Source organism: Fusarium redolens (genome assembly GCF_020744475.1).
Source record: "Fusarium redolens strain MPI-CAGE-AT-0023 chromosome Unknown BKA55scaffold_3, whole genome shotgun sequence".
In the NCBI taxonomy this organism is placed as follows: Eukaryota; Fungi; Ascomycota; class Sordariomycetes; order Hypocreales; family Nectriaceae; genus Fusarium; species Fusarium redolens.
The window spans coordinates 423,463-448,122 of NW_025763666.1; the positions used below are offsets into that span (position 1 = coordinate 423,463).

Here is a 24,660-nt window from a genome sequence, read left to right on the forward strand (position 1 = left end):
GAGTGGAAAACCTAAGCCACACCATGTAATTGCCTCCAATGGCATCACTTCTATAAAAAGTCTACCTGCTGACTAAGACAGTTTCCTGCTCTGGCACCTTACGGTTTCAAGCAGCCGGTCGCCTCCACTGGCATCCACTACCAGTTGAGTATTGGACTCGGCATGTGCAGGTCTCGCACGCCCATTGCTTTCACTGAGACTTTGACGAGATATCATATAAGCTCACCAGTTCGAAATCAAATCCGAGATGCTTCACCGGAGCTACCGATTTTTTCACGAGCCTCAATTGAGATTACCGCTTTGCACTTCCTGGACACGGCGTTACTACCACTACCGCAATCTGTCTCAAAGAGCAATGTCTACCACCACTGCAGATCTCCCAACCTACAAGCTCTACAGGAATGTCGAAAATATCGACAGGTACTGTCCTGGAGGTTACCATCCCATTGAGGTTAATGATAAGCTGAATCAGCGATATATCATAGTCGATAAGCTGGGCAAGGGCGGTTATTCTACTATATGGCTTGCCCGCGACCAGAAGCTCAATAAATACGTCGCCGTCAAAGTCGGCACGGCTGACCAAGTTTCCAAAGAGAGAGACGTTCTCCTCAAATTGGCTGACAATCCGACCAACGAATTCTCTGGTCACCTCATCACTCGAGTACTTGATCATTTCACACTTAATGGGCCTAACGGCACACACCCTTGCATTGTCACTGCACCGGCCAAATGTAGCGTGGCCGAATCGATCAAGACTTCTAGATACAACTCATTCCGACTTGACGTAGCCAGGGCACTGTCTGCACAGCTCATCATGGCAACGGCATACGTCCACCGGGCCGGCTTTGTTCACGGTGGTAAGTACCCAACCCACGTGTTTGGGTCGCTCAGACGACATCTGATCCTCTCTAGACATTCATCTAAGAAATGTGTTGCTCCAATTGCCTGGATCTGAGATCGACCACCTCTCCATCCAACAGGTGTATGAGAAATACTATAAGCCAGAGCCTTACCCCGTGGCTAGAACCGACGGTCAGCCGGTTACCTCAGCATCAGTGCCAAAGAAAGTCTATACGCCAAACTGGCTCGGCAAACCCAGCGACGAGGTTTTGCTGCCCGAAGCCAAGCTGTGGCTCGCCGATTTTGGAACAGCCTTCAACCCGTTACAGGAAACCAGACTGATGTCTTATACGCACTTGCAAAACCGGCCACCAGAAGCTAAGTTTGATCCCACGAAACCCCTCATGTTCTCCTCTGATATATGGAGCCTGGGACTTATGGTATGGGAGGTCATGGGTGATGGACCATTTATGAGCAGCTTTCTCTTCAATTGGGATGAGGTAATTGCTGACCAGATCGATGCACTTGGCCCACTACCACAGGAATGGTGGGAGAAGTGGGAGGCAAAGTTGAATGAATTTGAGGAAGACGGGCAGCCAAAAGGGAAAAGGGAATTCTGGTCGCTTGAAAAGCGCTTTCACATGAATATCCAGGAACCGAGAATGGAAGAGGGCACGGAACACATGGATCATGATGAGAGTCACGCCTTTCTAGATATGATCAAAGGGATGCTACGCTTCAGACCAGAAGAACGGATGACAGCTGATCAGGTACTGCGATCGGAGTGGATGAGTAAGTGGGCTCTACCTCTTGCAGAGAAAGCTTGGGAGCGTAAACTCCTGGATTAAAAGGGATCTGACGAGGGAAACTCATTATGCGATACTGAACTTGAATGTTCCCATGCGATTGGGTTGAACTTTCGTCATTGGTGATATATAGATCAGGGGATATATGATATTTAGATACCGTTGATAGAAATCAAGAAATTCATTCAGATCGCATCGGAACGATCATATCCAGTATTGAGCAATGAATTTCCCGTGCCAGATGTCTTTCCAAGATAGGTGACAGGTCAAGTGGAAGATCTTCCTGCGTTCAAAGGCCTCCCTCCCAGTCACATCGACAGGCCGGCAGGCCAGTGTTTGACTTTCTTCAGCTTCAACATCGTCGTTTCGAATTTAAGAGGGCCAATGCGCACTCTGAATGCTTAACTCATTGAGAAAGTTAGCAATATGGGATTTTCGTGCTCAAGTGGCTCTCCATGGTGAAACTGGCCCCGGTCAATTTCCAGAATAGCTACTGATTGTCACATGAAAGCCTCTGTTTGCTTTTGTAAAGCTTGTGCTTTCACTCTCGACAGGTTTTGGTCACCTTACTTATCACAATAGTCCAGTGATGAAGAACCCAGCTTAGTGATACGCGGATTGGGTCGGAATTTCTCAGTTCACGGTAGAACTATGGGACTGTGATTGCTTAACTCCGTTGTTGACCGGAAGAAGGACCAGGATGAGTGAACCCGGCAAGAATTCCACCACTCAGCTCGGAAGAAAGGCAAAGAAATGGAAACTTCTAAACTTCACAGCCACCTCCTAGCTCCCCGAAGTGGTAACGGAATCGGCCAAGTTCAGGTTTGTACAACCCAATGCAGCATCCGTCCGGTCCCTAAATGGACGGAACTCGGAAGATAAATGCAGGTACGCTCGCAAGTCTGAGCCTTTGTTGGGTCTTGTGAACTCAATCAGGGTTGGTGGAGGTGAATTGTCATAGAAACCTTTGGTTCCCCTGAGAGGTTGTAAAGCTACCTCCATACCCATGCAAGTGCTTGCAAGGAAACTGACAAGTGAACCAACTGAAATGCAACAGCAGACACACATGCCAGGACTCTGCTCGACGCCAATGTGATAGTCTTTTTCTCCTGGCTGAACCCAACTGCTGCAAGGTGAGTCAGCTGTGATCCGTGTAAGCTGGAGACAGTCCGTGAAACGCCCGGAGGTCGAAGAATAACGCTTGGATATGACGATCAGTGGAGTTATTTGGCGCGAGCTGATCGACCACCTGAACGATAAATCCACTGTCTAATCGATCGAAGATGAGGTGACTAACGATCAGCATATTGCAGCAGAATTAGCCTGAGCATAATTTTATTTCGTTTGCTGCGGAAACATATTATCATGAAAACGTACGACCGGTCTGGTCACTGGGTGCCTCGCAAGGGTCTGCTCTCAAGATCGTTTTCTGGTTGTTACTTGTTGGTGACAATTAATTGACCTTACTAAAAAAGCAAAGAACCATGTCACCTCAACGTTCAAAACAAAAAATACAACTACCGTTTGTGTACAGAGTAGTGTCTGGCAGATCGCAAGTTTCATCCAAAGCCGCCACGGCCGTAACTCGAAACATGGAACGACCAGAAGAGAAAACGCTAAGTCGAACCCAACAGGACACTCGAACTAGTCTCGGCCGGGATCTCCCCTGTCCGGCCCAAGAACACGCGTTGTAACGCTGCATCGTTCTGTCTTCAGGGGTCTTCAGGGCATCGTTACATTCGATGATGGTTCGACCTTATTCCGCGAGCCTGGGCTTTAGGCGACTGAACGCGGTGGCATACAGAAGAAGCTAGTCAAGCTATCGACAATATGACAATCCCGGGATGAAAACGAAACGACAACGGCGATGGTACGTTGTCAAGATTACCGACATGGTCTTCTCGATGTTATCAGGAGTACCAGCACAGGGACTCCATAAAGATCTCAACCTGGTTATTGACTTGAACCATTTTTGGAATACCGCTTTTCGCCGTTGTGAACATGGGACATCGTTTCTTATTTGCGGGAATACCATCACAGAGAAACTTTTAAGCTAAAGAACAGGCGTTGGATGGGGCCCCATCAATGTCGATTGGTAGCGCACGTAGGCTAATGCTCATGGACGCCATGACGCGAGCAAGCCACCGGAGCTTTCATCAATAGTTCCGTTGATCTCGAGTGCGCGGAAGTCGGTGGAGTGTGCGGTCGAAATCCTGTAAGCGATTGCAGCTAGTCACTTGATAAGTCAGTATTGGCAAGTATTGCTGCAATTTCGACGACATAGGAAATCAGTCAGCTTGTGTGGTCCGGCGAGATCAAAATTATCGTTGTTGACTAAGGCCGGTTGCAGACTGGGGATTCAGGTGAAGCACAGGGCTACCACAAGTTGCGACTGGCTATTCAAGCTGCCCTTTTCGTCATTCTAACTTTTGAATGAAACAATCCGTGCACTTCCCATTCTGGTGCCAGCCAAGTAAGCATAGTTTCAAGGTTGGTAACTCAAACTTTGATATTGTAAGAGCAAACAGATAATTGTTGTCTTCAAAGCTCTCTCTGGGACAGAACATTGCAACGTGGTTGGTATGGGATTCAGTTGACTATTGAAGACATTCAGATGACACCTCAACCTGACAAATTATTCCATAATGAATCGCATCGTGTCTGGATGTTGTTTGGCTTCGATTTCAGTTGCAGGCGAATACTTTCCTGTATCGCCGAAACCTACCCGGGACTTCATGATTGCCAAAACAAACAAGCATTTGCCGATCGTTCCGGACTTGAGAAACACCGGACGGGTAGGTTTGCGATATTCTGACCCGAGAGTCCTTGTTAGTCGCTCTTCCCTTGCGACCTCTCTTTTGGGATGCTCTCAGGTCCAGAATAGGATCTGCTAAGATAGTGAAGGAAAAAACCTCTGAAGGGTGATAGGGCTGGAAGACATTGGCCTCGTCGCAGATTCGTTGCTCAGTAATTGATGATTGGCTGCCCTGATGTTGAAACAGACTAGGGCGGCCTGGTCCTGAGACTCCTTGGCGTCAAACACACGCGCCCAGGATCTGTCTCGCCATGCTACTGGACGGGTGGTAGCGCTAGGTGCTAAAAATGAACGCCAGTACCTCCGTGCTAAAGATAGAGATGGAAGCTGGGTAGCCACGAGACCATTCGGCGTTGTTAATTTTGGCCATCTTCGGCATGATGAAAGTAATAGCTGAGAGTCTATATCACGTTTCCTTACCCTACTGTGATTCTTATGCATAGATCTCGAGTGGTACGCAAGCGCCATGTTTCGTAGTCCACTAACAAGTTCCCAGTAATCACAGTACCTGGAAGACTTGGGGATAGTCTAGCCTTAAGGAAGACCAGTGATCATGAATAGCAATAGGCGGCGAATTGGAGCTTCCATCCTGTTCAGAGCTATCACAGCAAATGAGGCCTCGAGATGATGTACCAATAAAGCGATTGGAATCAATCAGTCAGGCCATCAGTTATGCCAAGCCTGCGTCTGGCCGTGTTAGCCAGATCCATGATCACTTATTCCACGAACCTTGTCCGTTATAAATGGCCTGCTTCCGTGATTTGCATCCCCGTCAAGTCCGGTGGAAACGGTGGATATATGGACTGGCCCTACAATATCTCCGTTCTCCTATCAATCGGCGAGATGCTGCAAAAGGGAAAATAGGCCAAGTCCCTTGGTGCTGTAATCTCTTTTGACGTAGCAACCCGCGTTTGAACCATATTGACATGCTGAAGGTGTAAGGTTTACTCAATCGTGGTTTCTTCGGAGGCCTGCTGTAGATCCACGGAGAGGAACAAGTGCGAGGGTTAATCACATGGCGATGTTATTTTTAGGATCTGTCAAGAAACATTCTCCAATCTTGATAATGGAATCGCGATAATTCCCAGCATCCATTCGCTGCTAACAAGTGACCCTTCCAGGTCAGGGAACGAGCAAGTGAGTGACCTGCCAAACGTTATTTCCCAGTAGCGAGTCGGTAACGGTCTGACTGCAAGCGAGGATTCCTTGGCACCATCTGTCGCGACAAACCGTCAGTGGCTTGCGGTGGCGGTCTGGGGAAACAGCGCCGGACTACGATACTCCCATTAGGGGGAAAATCCGCAACAAAAAACAAAAGCAAGTGCCTTTGATGCCTTGATCCAGCACCTTTAGTGGCTCGCCGAAAAATACCCAAACGACCAATTGGCAACCGCCAGGGCACCAAGCAAGCGCTGCTGCGCGATTGGCGGATATGGTACCTGTACCTGCAGAAGCCTGTGCGGGACGTTAACGGGCCCGGGCCATCGATGCCCCTGATTCTTAACATGTTCTAATAAGGTGGCGCAGCGTTTCATTCATCAGTTGCACTTGCCCATTCGTAGAGATGGATGATACCCAAGAAATGGACGGCAGACGCGGAAGGAGCAATTTGTCGTGGGGAAAAGGAAAGAAACATCTCAAGCAGGGAAAGAGAACGAACCCCTTTTGACGTTGTAAGTTATGACAGGTATTATGCGTCTGTGGTACTTGACTGTAACGTGAGGTACACATCCATGACCTGAATTGTCTCTGTTCCTTGCTTGATAGGAGGTATCCTCATTGTCTTAGTTAACAGCTATCTCAGCGTCCAAGTGCAAGCCTCACAGCGGGGTGTGAATTTTCCCGCGGTCGATGCCCCGCAAAAATGCTCTAAACGCCCACCTCGGCAACTGGCTAGAGGCTCTGTTCGCTTTTGGCCTACTGAGAGGCGCTCTGCTAGTGGTCATCAACACATGCAGTAGCGCCTCGGAGCTTTAATCAGAATATGCATAACCGCCTTTTGGTTCACATTCTGCACTGTTTTCTCATGGCAAGCGCCTGGAGATCAGGATATGCACTGCGGCCTCTTCAAGCGCAGCCCAGCAGCGGGAGATGGACCAGCTGAAGCAAGCCCTGTCAAGCATAAACAAAAAGTTATGTTAACCTTTCTAAGAATACCACTTCGGCAAGGCGAGTAACGACAAGGTTGCTTCCCATCCATGGCCAGGCACAAGCATCGCATTGGCTACCGTTGGGCATTGCGCTTCGCATGGTGTGAGCAAGCTCGCTCATCAGTCCATCCACAGCCAAGACCTGAGAGAGATACACACCCTGGACAATGCTCCCACAGATCATTGGGCTTGCACCGAGCCGCTGTTGAAGGCCCCTGTCGATGGAGAAACTTCTAACGACATGGGTCCCTGTCACGGATACTCATCCTTGTCAGTGTCCCTGAGCCGCCCTGGACTACGAACCGTTGTGTCAAACCTCACCGGACGGACCTGAATTCTTGGAGAGACTTTTTCGAACCTTCAGCCGACCACCGGTGCTCAACCTGACTTGGTTGAGTATCAGGGGTTCCCATCGCCGGTAGTATCTCCACCAGGCATGGGCCATAGAGGAGACCAGCCATGTTTGGCACCAGATGCCGGGCTGGCCGCCCTTTGCCTCCGCAGGCAAGCACTCCTCCAGCTTTTTTGATAGATAGAGAGACTCGTGGGTATATAGATGCTTCTCATTCCCACCTCTTTCGACTCTTTCTTTTGGATTATCACTCACCTCTTTTCTTTTCCCTTTTTCTTTACATCAAAGTTCTCTCTTTTTTGTTCTGGTGTCAAAGTCATTCGTTTCCTTTGACTCCATTTCTTAATATTCTGTTCTGCATATAACACACTCGCTACACATACAACTAGTTATTACCACCCCCGACAAATCTTTCACCATGAAGGCCAACTTTGCCCTTCTGGCTCTCACTGCCAGCCTTGGCGAGGTCTCCGCTCACTGGGGTAACTGGAAGGATGCTCCCAAGTACACTCCTCCCCGTGCCATCGACAACAAGTGTGAGGAGAACCAGAAGAAGGGCTGGTACTGGGATGACCTCCAGGTCGGCCAGTTCGAGAAGTACAACGACTTTGATTTCAAGGGCTGGACCTGTGGAACCGACAAGTCGAAGCGCGATCTCACTGGCCGACACTTTGGCAAGTCTATCTCTGCCGATTGTGGCTCCGCCAAGGAGGAGGCTCCCTCTTTCGGCTGCGGCGCTGGCAGCAAGGAGAAGTCCTTCTCTCTGAAGAAGTTCCACGTCCGACCCGAGTTTGACTGCCGTCTCGAGTTCCACTATGACATGCCTGACGGCTCTACCTGCAAGCACCAGGCCGACTGCTCCAAGGACGGTACCGATGTTTACAACACCCAGTGTGGTGGTGCCAAGCATGTTCGCTTCGTCTACCCCAAGCAGCCCAACAAGCCCAAGGACAAGTGCCGTGTCGAGGTTCCCCAGATCGACTTCGACTGTGACAAGCCTCAGCCTCCCACCCCTCCTTATGGCGAGAACACCAAGACCGTCCCCTCCGGCGAGAACACCAAGACTATCCCCTACGGTGACAACACTAAGACCGTCCCTGCTGGTGAGGAGACCACAACTGCTCCCGCCGGTGGCAACACCGAGACTGTCCCCTACGGCGAGAACACTGAGACCATTCCCGCTGGTGAGCAGACTACCTCCGGCTCTTCTCCTGCTGAGACCACCTCTGCTCCCGTTGGTGAGAACACTGAGACTGTCCCTTACGGCGAGAACACTGAGACCATCCCCGCCGGTGAGCAGACCACTTCTGGTTCTTCTCCTGCTGAGACCACCTCTGCTCCCGTTGGTGAGAACACTGAGACTGTCCCTTACGGCGAGAACACCAAGACTGTTCCCGCTGGTGAGAACACCGAGACCGTCCCTGCCGGTGAGGAGACCAAGACTGTTCCTGCTGGTGAGCAGACCACCTCCGGCTCTTCTGGTTCCGAGACCACCTCTGCCCCTGCTGGTGACAACACTGAGACTGTCCCTGCTGGCGAGAACACCAAGACTGTTCCCGCTGGTGAGAACACCGAGACCGTCCCTGCTGGTGAGGAGACTAAGACTGTTCCTTCTGGCGAAGAGACCAAGACTGTCCCTGCTGGCGGCAAGACCACTTCCGGCTCTTCTGGCTCTGAGACCACCTCTGCCCCTGCTGGTGACAACACTGAGACTGTCCCTGCTGGCGAGAACACCAAGACCGTCCCCGCTGGCGAGAACACCTCCGTCATCACCACCGTCTATGACAGCACCTCCACCGTCTACACCACTGAGGTCAAGACCATCACCTCTTGCGGCCCTGAGGTTACCAACTGCCCCGTCACTGCTGGTACCCCCGCTGTTGTCACCGAGACTGTCGCTATCTCCACCACCATCTGCCCTGTCACTGAGACTCTTACCGGTGACAAGCCCGGCCAGACCAAGCCTACTGAGGGTGGTGACAAGCCCGGTTACACTCAGCCTGCTGGTGAGAAGCCTACTGGCGACAAGCCCACTGGTGAGAAGCCTGCCAAGACCACTGAGGGCTCTTCCCCCAACGCTACCACTGATGTTCCCGAGGAGCACACCACCATTGTCACCAGCTACGACAGCACCTCCACCATCTACTCTACTGAGGTCAAGACCATCACCTCTTGCGGTCCTGAGGTCACCAACTGCCCTGTCACCGCCGGAACTCCTGCTGTTGTCACCGAGACTGTTGCCGTTTCCACCACCATTTGCCCCGTCACTGAGACCATCACTCACAAGGCTCCTAAGCCTGAGAAGACTGGCTCCGACGAGAAGCCTGAGACTCCTAAGGCTCCTGAGGATGGCTACAACGTTCCCGATGTCGTCCCCAGCTGCTTGAACACCTTCCTTGACTACGTCTCCGACTGCAAGGACAACACTGATGCTGCCTGCTACTGCCCCTCCAAGGACTTCGTTGACAACGTCTTCGAGTGCCTCTACGCCCACGCTGAGAACGACGACACTGTCGCCCAGGCCGTCTCCTTCTTCCAGGGTATCTGCGCTCCTTACGTCGAGAAGAACCCCGGTATTGCCACCGGTGCTGACTCCGTCACTGAGCACATCACTGTTACTGGCACCACCATTATCACCTCTGCTCACTACACCACCGTCGTCGTCGCTACCACCATCACTGAGCCCGTTGTCGCTGGCGGTACCACTGTTGAGGGTTCCTCCACCGTCAAGACCATTGAGACTGAGATCGTTGTTCCCGAGGTTGGCTTCACCTCCGGCCCTGCTGGTAACGGCCCCATCCCTGCTCAGACTGCCCCTGCTACCGCTCCCGCTGCTGGTACTGAGGCCCCTGCTCCCGGCTACGAGGCTCCCGGCGCTGGTGAGACTCTCATCACCGGCAAGCCTGCTGTCGGCACCGGTGGTCTCCCCGCTCCCACCGCTACTGGCGTTCCCGTGACTGCTGGTGCCGCTCGCAACGGCATGGGCATCGCCGCCGCCATCCTGGCTGTTGCCATTGCCCTGTAAGGGTCATGATGCGCTTCGCACATCATCTCTGTTTTCCTTGTTGTTTATAGATTAGGTCTTGGTACCTGAGGCGGGACCTGTATGTATGCTATGTACGCCCGTACCCCGAGACCGCTTGGGCTTCCAGGGAAGCTAGACAGCGCGCTCATCAAACATGTATCATTCTTACGATCCTTACGAACTATGCATTAGTGTGGAAACTTGGTACTGACCGGATCCTCATGTGACATCAAGTCTGGAGGTCGAAGAAAAAAATGAAGTAGAAAAGAAAAAGAGCAAGGGAAGTTACCAGTTGAGCCGAGATGCACAGAAGCATATATACCCGCTGGCTGGTTGTTTAATGTTAATATCGACTTATTTCTGTTTGAATCAATTCCCAATGCTCGCCTATGTTTTTACTCGTGAAGTATTTCTCTCTTGTGAAGCTGCAAATGGCTTATCATTTTGTACATTTGATGACTCTGAAGAAGCCTCGGCAGCTTACCACTGGCTGTAGTGACTACGCTTCTATCGACCGTCGACAACTCGTAGCACAATTGGCTGTCTAAAGAATGTAAATGCTGGCTACTGAATAACACACACTACCAGTTGAAGCCACTTGCCATTGAGGTAGCTCACCTACCATAGTATTAACGCAAACATGCTGAAATCAAATCGAAGCAATGCCAATCCAACATCACAGAACATTTGTCAAGGACCGTATGATGAACCATGGTTCTTTCAACCGTCTTTTCTTGCTTCTATATGTTTGTGATAAAGACCAATACCTTTTTGTATGTCATGCGAGAACCGAATAAGATGGAAGGCAGCACCTACTCAATAGCACTCTTCTGGGCCCTCTCTGAGAATCACCACTCGACAACATTATGACATTGACATTCCGCTTCTATTTCTTGTTCCATTTTGCACGTATCTTCTGGTCATTGGAAAAACTTTGCGTTTCTTCCACAGACTTGACAGCGATCAACTTGCCACCGACGCCCAAGGAAGACTTTACCATCGTTCGCAAATTTACGTGGAACATGAGGTACAAACTCTTTACGAAATTATCCCCATCCTACCTCATATCCCTCTACGCTCTCGAAGCAAGGAGGCCAAGCATTTTCAGCGGTATTACAGATGGTTTACTGATAGAGGGATGTCGCCATTGATAGCATCCTTGTTCGACTACACAGAATGTATAGTGTCAAGTGTAAGCAGCATGGAAACCCCCACGAATACCTGAGTATCCTTGTTAAAAGTCTCAGGGCCTCTCGAGCTCGATGATAGAAACTTGCGATATCGGCATGGTGGGCATTTTATATACGGATGCCCTCAGCTTTACTCTACCTTGGCATCAAGAAAGCTCAAAGGCCTTCTTTCAGGATACTAAATTATCTGATCTAAGCTTCCTGAGTTCAAAGTAAGGCTGTCCAAGGCTATCCCAAAGTTAACCAAGTATTTCTGTCACTTGTGATACTGATGTCGAGTTTTCTTACCTCCCCTGGCTTGGCCACGCGTTCCTCAAATCGTTTGCTTCCTTAGGATTTATGTACATTCCAAATGTCGTAAGACGACCGGCAGCTTCTCCGATCATGTGCACACAAAAATCATGGATCAACGACACTCGAAGGATTCGCAGCGCCACTAGGGTCTAATGCCAAGACATGATGGCAATTTAAGCATTTCAAGATAATCTAATCTTATCAAATCAATCAGTTACAGTTGGTGGCAAACACCAGATCGGCGATGCAACGCAACCCAGCCCTCGATGCCGTTGAATCGGGACATCATTCACCTCGCAGAGTGCTATCATGAGATGTGATACTCTCCGAGTGATTGTTTCCATCCCAAGTGCATTTACATCCTCGGCAACTGGAGGAACGCTTTGGCGGATCAAATCGGGAGGTTCGCAAGACTCCATTCTCCTTGCCAAACTTCAGATCGGCCGTGCATCTCGGCCTCTTTACACCATTTTCTTGGTCCCAGGAAAGACAAGGCTCTTTCCTGCTTACAAAAAAGACTACAGTAGTTCGGATATACTGCGATGCTATTGGGAGACGATTTGCTGCTCCCCGGCGCCAAGAGCCTCTAACTTTACGACAAGGACTTCTCTGGCCCACCTTATGGAAAATGTCACCCGGACGGCCTGTTCTTGCGATGCATTCATATTGTCTAGAACATCAAACAAGACCATTCCTCGGATGTGGTCCAGCAGAATCGGCCTATCAATCACCGGACCCCCACATGAGTACGACAAGCAGGTTAAGAAAACGAAACATATTGGCCAGGCAGCAGTCAATCCAATTCTCAACATCCACAGTGGATTCAACCCAGTATCATGGCTCCGAGCCACATTACAAGCTCTAGATGTAAGGCTTATTTCCAGACTGGACAGATGACTTGCCAAGACGTTGAACCGAACGCCAAAGGCCCCGGTGAGGAAGAGAATTTGCCTCAAGTTGACAATCGACTTCCTTTTGGCCGGATCTTCAACAGCTCTGTCAGTGAATCCGAAATCAGTTAGACGTGCTTTGGCCTGTGGAGCTCCAGGCCACTGGGGCAAGTCTCGATCTTGTAATGTTATATCACGGTAAGATTGATAAGGACAAAGAAGAGAGCACCGGCCCGCAGAGCCTCGAGATGTGGCCCAGGACCTAAGACTATGCTTCGGAATCCCGTTCTGGTGGCTTGCCCATTTTTTCTCCGATTGCCTGATGCCAAGAGCAAGGCTCGCGACCTTATTTACGCCAAAAAGCGCCTCTGTTGCCCTTCCTGGTTAGAAATGACCTGAAAACTCATCAGGGCCAAATCGGAGTCTGGCTTTTCTTACTATGGACCAGCGCCCACTTGCCGGAAAATAATCTTATACGGCCCCACGGCCTATTATGCAGTGCTGCGTTTAAAGAAACGCCATAAACGCGCTGTTGGTTGTTGGTTTTACGACCGATCCCATCTGTCTCGCAATAGATGATAAGCGACATGCAAGGGAACCCTGGAGGAACTCTCGCCTTTTCTGAGGCAAAAATGTTAGTGAACTTTCCATCACATGCTTGTACTCGGAGAAGGACGGACGAAATTGATGTGCCAATGCTACGCCGCACACTGGAAAGTGAAGGTGAAAGGCCAAGAGGTGCGATCTTCGGTGGTGATGCTGCTTATCAGATTATCAGATGATCAGATATGCGACTAGCGCTGAAAAACTTGCGTTTGGTGTTCTTGGGGGTCAACACCAAACGGCGCCATACCGTACCAAGCAGTTGGAGCGACGCCACTCTCGGCCAACTCACCCCGGTCGATGTGCGGATAGCTTCTGGAAATAAGCTTTGTCCAATAGATGGTGCTCTCGATACTGCAAGGTCTCCAGTTGGCACATCTATGGTGCTATTCCCAAAGGTTAGACTCGTAGGGCCAAGCAAATAGAGCGTGGATGATCGGTGTTAGTGCGTCTTTTTCTCACCAGCCAAGAACCAGGGACGTCTCTACTGCGAGAGGGCTCTTCTCGAACAGGGGCTTTCTGCCGTTGATTGCCCAGGGTCGCAATGAGCTTAATCCTTACCTGGTTCATGGCAAACGTACCGCGGCCAGTTATAGGTGGGCTTAGGAAGTCTACCCATCGGAGACCAGTTACCGTTTTAGCCTCCCGAAGGATTCGTTCTGTGAAATCTAGCCATGGATGATCATCGCCTATCCCGTTCCCAATTCTCGCTCTAGTGAGAGCTTCCTATGTAGCTAGAGTTGTAGTGAGCTACGATCTTGGCCTGGTAGGGCAAGGTACTTAATGGGTGCTCTCTCCCCTTCAATGCGATCTTCTAGTCCCCTCATCAACTGAGCAGTCCTTCAGCTTAATCTTCTCTTTCTTCCCTTGCTCCATTGAGCAGAATTGAGCAGAATTGAGCAGAATTGAGCACTTCTTCCCTTTGGAACGATTCCAACATCCTTCGTTCCAATGGCGACTCATACCATGAACGGGCCCACGCCCGTCAACGATGTGTCTGTTCCAGACATCGAGAAGGCTCCTGCCAACAACAACATCATGGCCGATGAGGATCTCAAGGACTTCTCCGATGATGAATTCAAGCAGCAGGGTGTCAAGAAAGCCGAGGCCATCACCAGCGTCTGGACCAAGAAGATGCTGATTGCCACATTTGTCTTGTAAGTGGTTAGCTTGCCTTGCCATGGCCATACTGACTCTAGACTTTCCAGCCTTTTCCTCGTCTCCTTCGTCGATAGTCTTCTTCAGAATGTGCAAAGTAACCTCATTCCTTACGTCACCTCGGCTTTCGCTTCCCATGGTCTTCTCGCCTCAACTGGTATTGTAGCCTCGATTCTGGGTGCCGTCTGGAACTTGACTCTTGCCAAGATCATTGACATCTGGGGTCGAGTCTGGGGTTTCGGTGCCATGGTTCTCCTGATCGTTGTCGGTATGATCATGAAGGCCACATGCAACAGTGTCGAGATGTATGCTGCTGCTCATACATTTTACTGGGTTGGCCATCTCGGTCTCATCTATGTCATTGACGTTGTCGTCGCTGACACCACTACTCTCCGCAACCGGTTGATCATCATGGGTATCAACTACACGCCTACCATCAGCTCCACTTTCGCTGGACCCAAGATTGCTGAGCTCTTCTTGAAGAATGTCAACTTTCGATGGGCTTTTGGTTCGTTCTGCATTATCCTGTTGGCGTTCTGCATTCCCGTCATGGTCATCTTCATTATGAATGAGATGAAGGCCAAGAAGTTTGGTCTTGCCCCTGAGAAGGTTCACAACCGCACTATCTGGGAGTCTTTCAAGTATTACTTTGTGCAGTTCGATGGTGAGCTTAATCTTTATCCACATTAAACGCACAGTCTTTAACACTATTCTAGTTATTGGTCTTTTCCTCACCAGTGCCGGTTGGGCTCTACTCCTGCTCCCTTTCAGCATCGCTGCTACTGCCCCCAATGGATGGGCCACTGGTTATATCATTGCCATGCCTATCCTTGGTGTTGTTCTGATTGCCGGCTTTGTCGTCTGGGAAAAGTTCTTCGCCCCCGTGCCTTACTTCCCCTTTCACCTACTCGCCGATCGTACGATTCTGGGTGCCTGTTTAATCTATGGCATCATGTTTGCGTCTATCTTCTGCTGGGATACCTATTACGGTTCTTACTTGCAGGTTGTTCACTTTGAGAGTGTCACTACTTCTGGTTACATCCTCAACTCGTTCTCTCTGATGGCTGCCTTCGTTGGCCCTTTCGTTGGTATCGCCATTCGATACCTGGGACGCTTCAAGTGGCCTTCTTTCGTTGGTGTGCCCTTCTTGGTTCTCGGTACCGCTCTTCTCATCCACTTCCGTCACCCTGAAACCGCCGTCAACTGGCTCGTCATGTGTCAGCTATTCAACGGCATCTACAGTGGTATCTGGTCCTTGACTGCCCGTATCGCAGTTATGTCGTCCGTCAAGCATCAGGATGTCGCCGTCGCTCTGGCGATCTGGGGTATGTTTGGTGGTATCGGCTCCTCCATCGGTGTGGCTATTGCTGGTGGCATCTGGACAAACATGCTCCCCACCGAGCTTGCCAAGCAGCTTCCCGAGTCTGCCAAGAACATGACTGCTACCATATATGGCGACATCAACGTTCAGTTGTCTTACCCTGCTGGTAGCCCTGAGCGAGACGCCATTATTGCTGCTTATGACTATGTGCAGCAGAAGATGATCTACGCTGGTTGCGCTTTCATCCCCCTCTGTATCGTCTGTCTCTTCATGTGGAGGAACATTGACATTAGGGAGAAGGATGCTCAGAGCAAGCAGGCCAAGGGCATGGTCTTCTAAGAGGTCTATTGGACTGACGTGTGAAGAAGACTAGATAAAAAAGGGGCGGAGGATCTTAAGAGTCTTCAGGTAAAGATTAATGCATTGATGTAATACAAAAGTTCCATTCGCTTTATAGATATCTCAACTAGACTTTCTTTAATACAAGGCAGTCGTCTCAGTGCTTTGATGAATGCTCGGACTTGTACCAATGTGATTTCACGAGTGATTCTGGAAACTGCATCTAATAGTCGTTAATCGCTCCGCTTCCTCATAAGAAGCGCATAATATTTTCCCTCTCTTTCTTACACTCTCTATACACCATATCATTACAGCTTGGCCCCCTTCTCCTTTCGGGCCTGCTTCTCCTTGTCTCTCAACAGACGTCGCAGGATCTTGCCACTAGGACTCTTGGGAATAATATCGATGAACTCGATGCCGCCCTTGAGCCACTTGTGCCGCGCCTTGTGCTCTTCGACGTGCTTGTTGATGCTTTTTGTGACCTCCTCGTCGGACTTGCCCTTGGCCTCGGGTGCTTTGACGACGAAGGCCTTGGGGACTTCGCCAGCTCGGTCATCAGGGACTTGAATGACGGCACAGTCGTCGACAAGAGGGTGGCTGAGAAGATGTGCTTCGAGCTCAGCTGGTGCGACTTGGTGGCCCTAGTGAAGTATGTAAGTGGTTGAGCAGAGACATTGAGATAGTGAAATTTACCTTGACTTTAATAAGTTCCTTGATTCGGTCCACGATGACAAGGTGTTCAATGCCCTTAGGTGACTTGCGAACGATAACCTCGTCACCTGTTCGCATCCAGCGGCCATCGCTGTGGTTCACAAAGGTCTCGGCTGTGGCCTTTGCATTGTTGAGATATCCTAAAACGACGCTGGGGCCTTGGACGTAGAGTTCACCCGGGGTGTTGTATTCTGTAACCTCTTTGCCTTCAGCATCGATGACCTTAGCCTTGATACCAGGGAGCAGAGATCCTGAGGAGCCGGGGTCGATGTCGAGTTCGGTGGTTGACGAGACCACGGGTGATGTTTCAGTGAGACCTACAAAGTTAGTGATGAGAGATGACGCGTGATTAAGGGAGATATACCGTAGCCTTGGCAGATATTCCACTTGGGCCAGATTTCGTTCAAGCCAAAGATTGTCTCCTTTCCAAGGGGAGCAGCGCCGCTGAAGATGAAGCGGACAGAGCTGAGGTCGTACTTTTGGCATTCAGCTTTGTGACTTAGCATTTGGACCATGATGGGAGGGACGAGGGCCATTTGTTCGATCTTGAAGCGTTGAACGGTAGCAAGGAACATCTTGAGCTCGAACTTGGGCAGAATGACTGTTTCATCGCCATTGTAGATGCCTTGGTACGAGTTAGTTCAGTGAGACTCAAGAACAGAGTGAGATGGCATTACCCCAATGAGCGACTGGGACGAGGCCGTAAATGTGACTGAGTGGTAAGAGACCAAGCTGAACCTGAGTGTCGACTCCCGCTGCTTTACGGCCCTCCTCATTTTGGACCGTCATTTGCATAACGTTTGCGATTACATTGACGTGCGTGATCTCAACGGCTTTCTACAATTTGTGAGCCATTCATGCATTCTTCTCATCAAAATTCGGCGAGACTTACAGGAAGACCTGATGTTCCACTGGAGTAGCATAGATACGCAACTTGCCTCAAGCCTTGACCCTTGATCCAATTCAGAGGCTGAAGCTCAGGTGTATCCTTGCCTTCTGCGATCAAATCATCAATTGACTTGAAAGGTGGCTTAGACTCAAAGCCGGGCACGGGTAGAAGGAAGACGCGATCCTCGGGGATACCGGCTGCCTTCGCGGCAGTGAGAGCGGTCTCAAGAAGAGGAACACAAGTGAAAAGTGCGTTGGCGCCGGATGAGCGAAGCTGATGCTCGAGTTCTGGGGCGGAATATGCGGCACTGGCGGGTGTGACGATTCCATTCAAACGGTGAACAGCATGGGTCATGGTAATGTAGTCAATCTTATACGTTAGTTGAGTTTTTGTGTGACTGAGCTCAAACGTACAGTGTTGACTGAGAACAGCGCCACTACTCTATCCCACTCTGTTCCATCGTGGACATCATAGCCAAGACGCTTTGCAAGAGCGCGCGCGAGAAGTTTCTCACGCTGGATAACCTCTTCTGTGGTATACGTCTTACCGGAGATACCACATGTGAAGGGATTTCTAGACTGAGCAATGGGTTTACGAGCGTGCTTATCGCTGAAGATGAAGTCGGGGATGGTGATTGACTCAGGAGGATCTAAGGAATGTGAGCAGAGAAGCTGAAACTAACGACAGGGTGAGTTTACCAAAGGGCAGGCTAACTGAGGGAGGAGGATAGAAGACCATCTTGAATAGGGATTAAAGTGAGGATATCGAGAGAATAGAGGGGAGAGGAGAGAATGAGGAGAATAGATGAAAGGAAAGGGAAAAAAGATGAGGAGCTGAATATGTACTACGTAGTTGGTTCCCTGCTCTTCTCTCCTCCTTGTCGCTTCGGGGCCTCCTCCAAATCTGGGGAAGACCCAATTTAGCGCCATTTGATTTCCACCATCTCCGCATTACACCAATCTTGGCCCTATTAGCTGCGATTCAAGACCTCGGTGCCAGCCGAGGTAGATGAATAGGGTCGTTGCCATAGGGTTACGTAGATCTTGTTTAGGGTCAAAGCTGAAGTAAAGGTGCATGTGACTAAAAAAAATTAAGGTTGACAGTATTTCTTGGTATTGTATTTTTGAGCTTAGTAGCTTCTGTATGTCTTCTATCGTTGCAGGAATTGGGGTAGAGGGAGTGGACCGTATCGTATCTTGATGCCTCGGTAAGTGGCTTGCATGAATTCCGCCCTAGTTCCGCCATGTCCAACGTCTCCCGTCTCGATAAGGAGCGTTGTCCCTCGATGAGAATGCACATATAACCATGAATTACGACTCTATCATCGACGCCATGGCATGAGGAGATGCTGTATTGTATCAACGCGAACAACTTAGACCATTTTGTTACAAGCGAAAGTCAAATTAAGCTCAGATAAGCTTACCGTTGCACGTTTCTGCCCGCGCTGACGTCCACCAGTTAGGATCAACTCAGATTGCCTAAAAAGGCAGAGAGAATGATGTCCAGATACCGAATTTACTCATCAAGAGCAACTACACACTTGGCTCTGGCTACTGATTACAGACCATCATGTATTTCTTTTAGCGTGTTGATGAAAATGGCTCCGACACCCTAGTTCTATTGCTTTCATCAGAGTAACCACTTCGTCCAGTCATAGCGACAATTCTTTTAACTTTCGATCTAATCAGAGTCACAATTGTAGTCTCCTGCTCACCGCCAAGAGCTACTGCGCAGCATAATTCTGAAAGGGACGCACGATGTAACTCTCTGACTCAGAAATCTCGCAATTCCCTGGCAATACACGACAGCCTTGTGAGAGCTTCAAAAGAGATGCCATTCATCGACCGTCGCGATTCTGCATTCTACAGCAGAGCGCCGATGTTTCTCAAGAAAACACTCAAACCACTACCGCGCCTATGATTACACAGACACGAGCAAGTCTTGGTGGATACAGAGTGTCTCCCGAGATATCCGAAGTCTTCCTCCCGCGTTGCGCAAGATGTGGCTGTCAGCTGTTGCGGCACCATGAGCAGAGCGCATTGATCCAACACCATGGGAGCACAAAAAGTCTACATCGAGGGAAGAAATTCTCCGAAAGTATCTCCCGATTGTGAAGCCATGACATGCTGTGCTCCCTTCTGCAGTACACAGCATACACGCGGAGAGGCCCAGTACAGCTGAGGCAATTTCCAAGTCACGTAAGTCATGGGTACAAAGTGAGATAATGCAAAGATCAAACGCCGCCGTATGTTTCATACCATGTATACCCTGAGTGCGGTCTATCAATTACAATCATCATGTCCAAGAGATGTCATCAAAATATGTACAGTCATATCTCCCTCTACAACAAGTTGACTCCGAGAGCAAAGCCGCCAATGACGGCAAACACCCAGCTTAGTGGCGTAGGCTGCCATGCTGCATTATCATCATCACCGCCACTACCGGCTCCGGCAGTAACTGTGACGGTTGGTCGACCGCTGAAAGTCTGTGTCGTCACGACGCCTGTGACACAGTCGCGTTCGAAGTCGGGACATGAGGTGATGGTGTAAGTGGTGGTGTACGCGGAGGTAGGGAACGAGCGGCCTGTACCAGTGGCAGTAGCCGCCTATCAACATCGTTAGTTTTATCACGCAGGAGTACCAGGGTTTCATGACTTACACGTCCGGTGGCTGTGATATCGGAACTCTTGCACTTGCCAGTCTCACTGGGCACAGCATCAGAGCCAGATCCAACAGCAACAATGTCCTCATCACCACAATCAGCAGCCTGAGCAAGATGAACCTCCTTGTTATCCCAATCGAAGACAAAGTATCCGGCTCGCAGAACAGAGTCACCAAGAATCTGCTGGTCGCTAGTAGGTACAAGACCAATGTAGCACGTTCCAGGTCCAAGCTCAAGAATAAAGTCGCTGAAGGCAACCTTAATGATCTTATCGCCAAACCCAAAATCAACCGTGCCATCGAGATCGCGGTTTTCGCAGTCGGTCATGTAAAAGCCCTCACCATCGTTCTGGGCATCGAGAGCCTCCAGAATTGGTCGCGCGACAGACATGTGCATGCGGGTGAGAGTAGTTCCAGAGTCGAGCATAACGTTGGAATCAGAACTCGAAACACGAATGTCCTGTGAATCACCGCCAATTGTGACGCCGAGGCTATCCAACTCCACGGCGAGACGGTACTCACCACCCTCGCCGCGAATGATAGGCCGTGTCTCCAGCTTGCCGATGTACTTGCTGCGATCAATACCACCATAGATCAGAGCACCTTCGGTATCATCAGAATGTCGTAGATCAAGCGCGAACACGCGGCTGTTGATAAGTCCCTGATCAGCCATTGAAGTGAGCAATAAGCTATAAGGCTCATCGCCGTCGAAACCAGCCCTCAGATCAGGCGCAAGACCCAGAATACCCTGTGAAATACCATTGCTCTCAACCAAAACACCAAAGGTCTGGTTCCTCAACTTTGAGTCTCCAAATGTCATAAGATCTGTGTAGTATCGAATCGTCGCAGAGGTATGCGTCGATGAGTCGGACGCGTCGCCGTAGTTGAGTGTCTCGCCACCAAAAGGACCGATCGGTGGTGTCTTTGACTTCCGAGGTTCATATTGTCCAAAGTCGAGACATTGGTTGTATTGGAGAGCGGATTGAGCCTCTTCGCAGTCGGGGTTCACCCAGAGTTCGTTGGAGCCGGTATCAAGCAGGACTGTGACTTTTTGAGGAGGAGTACCGATTTCGACTATAGAGTATTAACAACTGTAGTTAATTATGGAGGCTGCAGTGACATACCGTCTGTCGCGTAGAAGAAATCTTTGTTCTCGAGTCGTACGGCGATAGCGTCACCGTCTTGACGCTTATCGTGCTGCTTATTCTTGTTTCGCTCAACGGTACCAACGTGCATCGACAGATAACCTTTACCAGCCTTCGATCTCGGGAAGCTAACGGCGTCGACGCTGCCGAGCAGAGCCGCGGCTGTAGTTATCGTAGTCCACCTCATGATGACTTCTGTGGTGTTTTGTTTTTGCAGAAGACTACAACGGTTTTCGACGACGCCCCCAGGGGGGAGAGGCTACCTCGTCTTTAAACTAACAACTCCAAGGCCTTCCAGTGGCGTTTTCCCTGCCTACCTCACCCCCGGGCTGCGCCTTGGTTGGTGGATGTGCTAGGATCAAAGGGACGGAATTAGCGGGATGTGCTTGGCTGCGGTCTTGGCGTTTGCTTAGACGTTGAGTAATACGGTACGGCTGAAAAGTCCTTGACGTAGGGGTTTTGGACCTGCATAATTGGGCTTTGGGGCGTTAATTTGCGCATGAGAAGGCTCTGTTGTCTTCAGTTGTGTAACCTGTTTCTATTCAAATCATGTGTTCTGCATAGTGAATCTCTCCTAACAAGAGACAGCTATTATTTGTCTCTGTCGAACAATGTCTTTCTTTACGTTGAATCAGAGTGCCAATTCAAGGCTCGCTAGCCCCCCATGTCTCACGTTACAGGCGTAATCCATTCAGCTTGGCTCATTTATCATGACTCCGCCTCTCTTCCTAGCAACCAGGCTAAACCTATCCAAGCAGATCATCGGTTATTTCCCAATGAGACTCGTCTTCTTCCTGATCACAAGAAACACGGCAATCACTATAGTGCCTTGGCCAGTTGAAGGATGCAGTAAGAGAGGGTGATCCCTTAAACCCCGGGACTAACATTCAGCTTAAAAATCAGAAGGGTAGGGGCTTGCGCGGCCTTTTGCAGCGGATGATGTCTTTGAAGCTCAATTGGGATTAGGGATCTCAGCCCGTGGCGATTTCGTCCCTTGGCTCTGCGCCTTGTGCCACAGATCAAAGAACGGGCATTTGATGAATTAGAGAGGGAGGCTTGGGAGAAATACGATAGCATGCTTATTCTAAGTCGCATAGAAAGTGAAACGTTGGATGCAAACGTGTGAAGCGATTGGACACACAATCAAACTTGACCCTGTTGCTTGTGGAAATTAAGCTCACGGAAGCCGACTCTTATGGTTGCAAGAAAAAGATGATCGGAAGTTTATCTACAGTAACGTTCGATGATCCCCCACCTCATTTCTCAAGCATATCCTAGCCTGCCACTCGACAATCAGAGTTTTACCCGAATGCACTGGTGTGTCTGTTTTACTTTATTTGGGCTGATGGCTCTCAGCCCTGGCGTGGAATCCTTGTTCGTGAAGCTGATGTAGGGTAAGACATAGGACTTTTAAGATTGCATTGATCATGAGCAAGCCATGTACAACGACGTTTGCTCCTTAATAATGGTACTCAAGTCTCTAGGTTGTAATTCTTAATCGGCGGCCTCACTGTGATTCGATGTTACAGCATGTTCTTGGAGTGTGGTTGGGGGCCATCAGTGGGCTTAATTTGGCTAACGACTTGATGATGAAAAGTCAGTGAAAATAAGGGACTAAGATGATCATCAATATGTTTATTTTTATGAGGCCCATCTAAAGTATTCCAAAGCCTTTTTATCTAGCTGGTAATTTACATGTCGTTATATTTTACAAGTCGTGCCATTTATCCAGCCTCATATTATTTATGCCTTCAAACCTGTGCCAGATACCAGCAGAGCGACGCTGCCCAGCTGTCTTCTCACATCCTCCTTGTTGACATCATGGGTATCCTCGACCTCTCCCCACTGTCCGGTCTGCCAATCCACCTCAAGACTGGTAGCAACAGCGGCCTCTTCAACACCAAACTTCTTACCAGGATTCAAATGACCCCTTGCGACTGAACCCTCAGTCCACTCGACGACGAATCGTGCGGCAGCAATGAGACTCTTTCCAGCCAATGTAGCACGTTCAAGTCCAGCAATCTCAAAGGCATCGAGACCAGTAATCCAGCCCTGAACAATCTCGCGAACTCCAGGTGCCTGTGACTGAGGCAAGATGGAATGGCCGTCAAGGACAGGGTTGATGGTGATGCCTGGCCAAACATGTGTTGTCAGGAAAGACACAACCTCCTCAGCTGTGCGCTTCTGTACGTCTCGTAGCGACTCTCCAGCTTCATTCTTGAGATCGTGTTCTCCTGCAGGAGGGTTCCAGCAGAGAATAGAATCGGTATCGAGATATCGCAACAACGTTGTGGCAATGGCATTCCGGACTTCTGAAATTTCACCTCCAGGGGTATTATCAGCCGCGGCGATATCGAGAGCTCGGCAGGTAAGACTTGTAAGAGGGATCAAGTGATGTCTTGTAGCATCTTGGGCAGAAGTCAAAAGATCCCATTCGAGGGCGAGAGCGGAGGCAAGATCGGGCTTTGTGACGGGAATTCGAACGATCTCCTTTGACACAGGATGTCTCAAGGGTCGGCTATCGAGGAAGACTTGAAGAGCACCTGTATCTCATCAGTATACGCTTTGATGGTGGGGTAAGTATCTTTACTTACCATCAACTTCCTTGACAGAAACATCCTTCCAGAATCGCTTCTTCAAACCACCACCTCCCTTTCCAGCACTAGCACTTCGAAGCTCCTTAGCATTCTTGAGCATCTCAGCCTGCCTCCTGCGCCTGGCGACTCGCTGATGGACATTCTCGGCGGGCTGGATCGGCGGCTCTGGTGGCGGGCCGGTGCCGACCACCGGAGCGACATTTGCGGCCTTGACAGCGGTCGAGTGAATCGGACGGACGAAAGCCGGGCGCTGGACGAGCCGAGGCGCGATGCGAAGTGGTAGCCGTGTTACAGACTTCATTCTGGGCGACGAATTGGGTCGTGGATTGAGGTTGAGAGAATCAAGCTGGAGGATTTAAAGATGCGAGCCGGAAAATTGGGTCCGGCTAGAAGTTCGGAGTGGGTGGATTCAGGGTCGACATGATGTCACTTGTTGAAGGTGAGAGCTATGAAAAGTGCTCCAGGAACTCTTTTTTGACATTTAAATATGATGATCATATTATCTAGGGCAATCTCTAACAGTTAATCTACCTATTAAGATATGTTAAGAGTATCAATGTATGTTTAATTGAGCACCTGAAAGGTTGCGGGTACCTGAAGGTGCAGTGCTCCATTCTCCAGCAACCTTGCCTAAGTACCATGATCATACCAGTCGGGACAATGGTATAAAATGCCAATCGTATGAGAGCAGAAGATATGAAAGACATAGGAGAAAGCTTAGCCCTTGCAAAAGATCGAAGAATCAGCAATTGAATTCCTACCGTCGACATTTCAAGCTGAAGCCAATGCCAAAGTTGACACGAATCCCCGTCCGATAAGGGGCTGATAAGATCACGTGATGCGGCACCACTCATCCCTGAAGCGTAACTGCGACG

At 49.8% G+C, this 24,660-nt stretch overlaps 9 protein-coding genes across 9 annotated transcripts; 3 read left to right on the forward strand and 6 right to left on the reverse strand.

Annotated features, from left to right (window-relative positions):
* The first annotated feature begins 137 nt into the window (after positions 1 to 137).
* Positions 138 to 1,850, forward strand: BKA55DRAFT_557091 (kinase domain-containing protein). Its single transcript, XM_046191766.1, has 2 exons — positions 138 to 857; positions 913 to 1,850. The coding sequence occupies exons 1-2, from the start codon at positions 248 to 250 to the stop codon at positions 1,686 to 1,688; spliced, it is 1,386 nt and encodes a 461-aa protein (XP_046053556.1). The 5' UTR covers positions 138 to 247; the 3' UTR covers positions 1,689 to 1,850.
* Positions 1,851 to 6,489: 4,639 nt separating this feature from the next.
* On the reverse strand, positions 6,490 to 7,072 carry BKA55DRAFT_671778 (uncharacterized protein; the record flags this gene model as incomplete). The annotated part of the gene is made up of 2 exons (XM_046197978.1): positions 6,490 to 6,844; positions 6,942 to 7,072. The coding sequence occupies 2 exons, from the start codon at positions 7,070 to 7,072 to the stop codon at positions 6,595 to 6,597; spliced, it is 381 nt and encodes a 126-aa protein (XP_046053557.1). The 3' UTR covers positions 6,490 to 6,594.
* A 309-nt stretch (positions 7,073 to 7,381) lies between these two features.
* BKA55DRAFT_475600 (uncharacterized protein) lies at positions 7,382 to 8,137 on the forward strand (the record flags this gene model as incomplete). The annotated part of the gene is made up of 1 exon (XM_046186170.1): positions 7,382 to 8,137. A coding segment is annotated over one exon (756 nt), but the record flags the coding sequence as incomplete, so codon positions are not given.
* A 3,865-nt stretch (positions 8,138 to 12,002) lies between these two features.
* On the reverse strand, positions 12,003 to 13,248 carry BKA55DRAFT_557100 (uncharacterized protein). The gene is made up of 2 exons (XM_046191767.1): positions 12,801 to 13,248; positions 12,003 to 12,730 (listed from the first exon to the last, which is right to left on the reverse strand). Exons 1-2 carry the CDS (start codon positions 12,949 to 12,951, stop codon positions 12,018 to 12,020), a joined length of 864 nt encoding a protein of 287 aa, XP_046053559.1. The 5' UTR covers positions 12,952 to 13,248; the 3' UTR covers positions 12,003 to 12,017.
* A 683-nt stretch (positions 13,249 to 13,931) lies between these two features.
* On the forward strand, positions 13,932 to 15,783 carry BKA55DRAFT_501856 (major facilitator superfamily domain-containing protein; the record flags this gene model as incomplete). Its single annotated transcript, XM_046186868.1, has 3 exons — positions 13,932 to 14,122; positions 14,174 to 14,787; positions 14,840 to 15,783. The coding sequence occupies 3 exons, from the start codon at positions 13,932 to 13,934 to the stop codon at positions 15,781 to 15,783; spliced, it is 1,749 nt and encodes a 582-aa protein (XP_046053560.1).
* Positions 15,784 to 15,789: 6 nt separating this feature from the next.
* On the reverse strand, positions 15,790 to 18,524 carry BKA55DRAFT_557106 (uncharacterized protein). Its single transcript, XM_046191768.1, has 7 exons — positions 18,082 to 18,524; positions 17,797 to 18,032; positions 17,387 to 17,752; positions 17,172 to 17,331; positions 16,859 to 17,119; positions 16,477 to 16,811; positions 15,790 to 16,424 (listed from the first exon to the last, which is right to left on the reverse strand). Exons 1-7 carry the CDS (start codon positions 18,119 to 18,121, stop codon positions 16,092 to 16,094), a joined length of 1,731 nt encoding a protein of 576 aa, XP_046053561.1. The 5' UTR covers positions 18,122 to 18,524; the 3' UTR covers positions 15,790 to 16,091.
* Positions 18,525 to 19,724: 1,200 nt separating this feature from the next.
* Positions 19,725 to 21,375, reverse strand: BKA55DRAFT_501989 (aspartic peptidase domain-containing protein; the record flags this gene model as incomplete). The annotated part of the gene is made up of 3 exons (XM_046186881.1): positions 19,725 to 19,988; positions 20,042 to 21,117; positions 21,168 to 21,375. The coding sequence occupies 3 exons, from the start codon at positions 21,373 to 21,375 to the stop codon at positions 19,725 to 19,727; spliced, it is 1,548 nt and encodes a 515-aa protein (XP_046053562.1).
* Positions 21,376 to 22,931: 1,556 nt separating this feature from the next.
* On the reverse strand, positions 22,932 to 24,086 carry BKA55DRAFT_501863 (uncharacterized protein; the record flags this gene model as incomplete). Its single annotated transcript, XM_046186869.1, has 2 exons — positions 22,932 to 23,731; positions 23,783 to 24,086. 2 exons carry the CDS (start codon positions 24,084 to 24,086, stop codon positions 22,932 to 22,934), a joined length of 1,104 nt encoding a protein of 367 aa, XP_046053563.1.
* Positions 24,087 to 24,199: 113 nt separating this feature from the next.
* On the reverse strand, positions 24,200 to 24,630 carry BKA55DRAFT_224316 (uncharacterized protein). Its single transcript, XM_046185252.1, has one exon. It carries the CDS (start codon positions 24,553 to 24,555, stop codon positions 24,313 to 24,315), a length of 243 nt encoding a protein of 80 aa, XP_046053564.1. The 5' UTR covers positions 24,556 to 24,630; the 3' UTR covers positions 24,200 to 24,312.
* Positions 24,631 to 24,660: the final 30 nt, after the last annotated feature.

Bases quoted from the DNA above. Each gene is read 5' to 3' on its own strand.
- BKA55DRAFT_557091 (XM_046191766.1), top strand. From the start codon at position 248: ATGCTTCACCGGAGCTACCGATTTTTTCACGAGCCTCAATTGAGATTA. The intron at 858-912 runs GTAAGTACCCAA...GATCCTCTCTAG, and splicing joins GGCCGGCTTTGTTCACGGTG to ACATTCATCTAAGAAATGTG.
- BKA55DRAFT_557100 (XM_046191767.1), bottom strand. From the start codon at position 12,951: ATGTCGCTTATCATCTATTGCGAGACAGATGGGATCGGTCGTAAAACC. The intron at 12,731-12,800 runs GTAAGAAAAGCC...GAAGGGCAACAG, and splicing joins CAAGTGGGCGCTGGTCCATA to AGGCGCTTTTTGGCGTAAAT.
- BKA55DRAFT_557106 (XM_046191768.1), bottom strand. From the start codon at position 18,121: ATGGTCTTCTATCCTCCTCCCTCAGTTAGCCTGCCCTTTG. The intron at 17,332-17,386 runs GTAAGTCTCGCC...CACAAATTGTAG, and splicing joins GTGGAACATCAGGTCTTCCT to AAAGCCGTTGAGATCACGCA. The intron at 17,120-17,171 runs GTAATGCCATCT...ACTCGTACCAAG, and splicing joins CGTCCCAGTCGCTCATTGGG to GCATCTACAATGGCGATGAA.
- BKA55DRAFT_224316 (XM_046185252.1), bottom strand. From the start codon at position 24,555: ATGTCGACGGTAGGAATTCAATTGCTGATTCTTCGATCTTTTGCAAGG.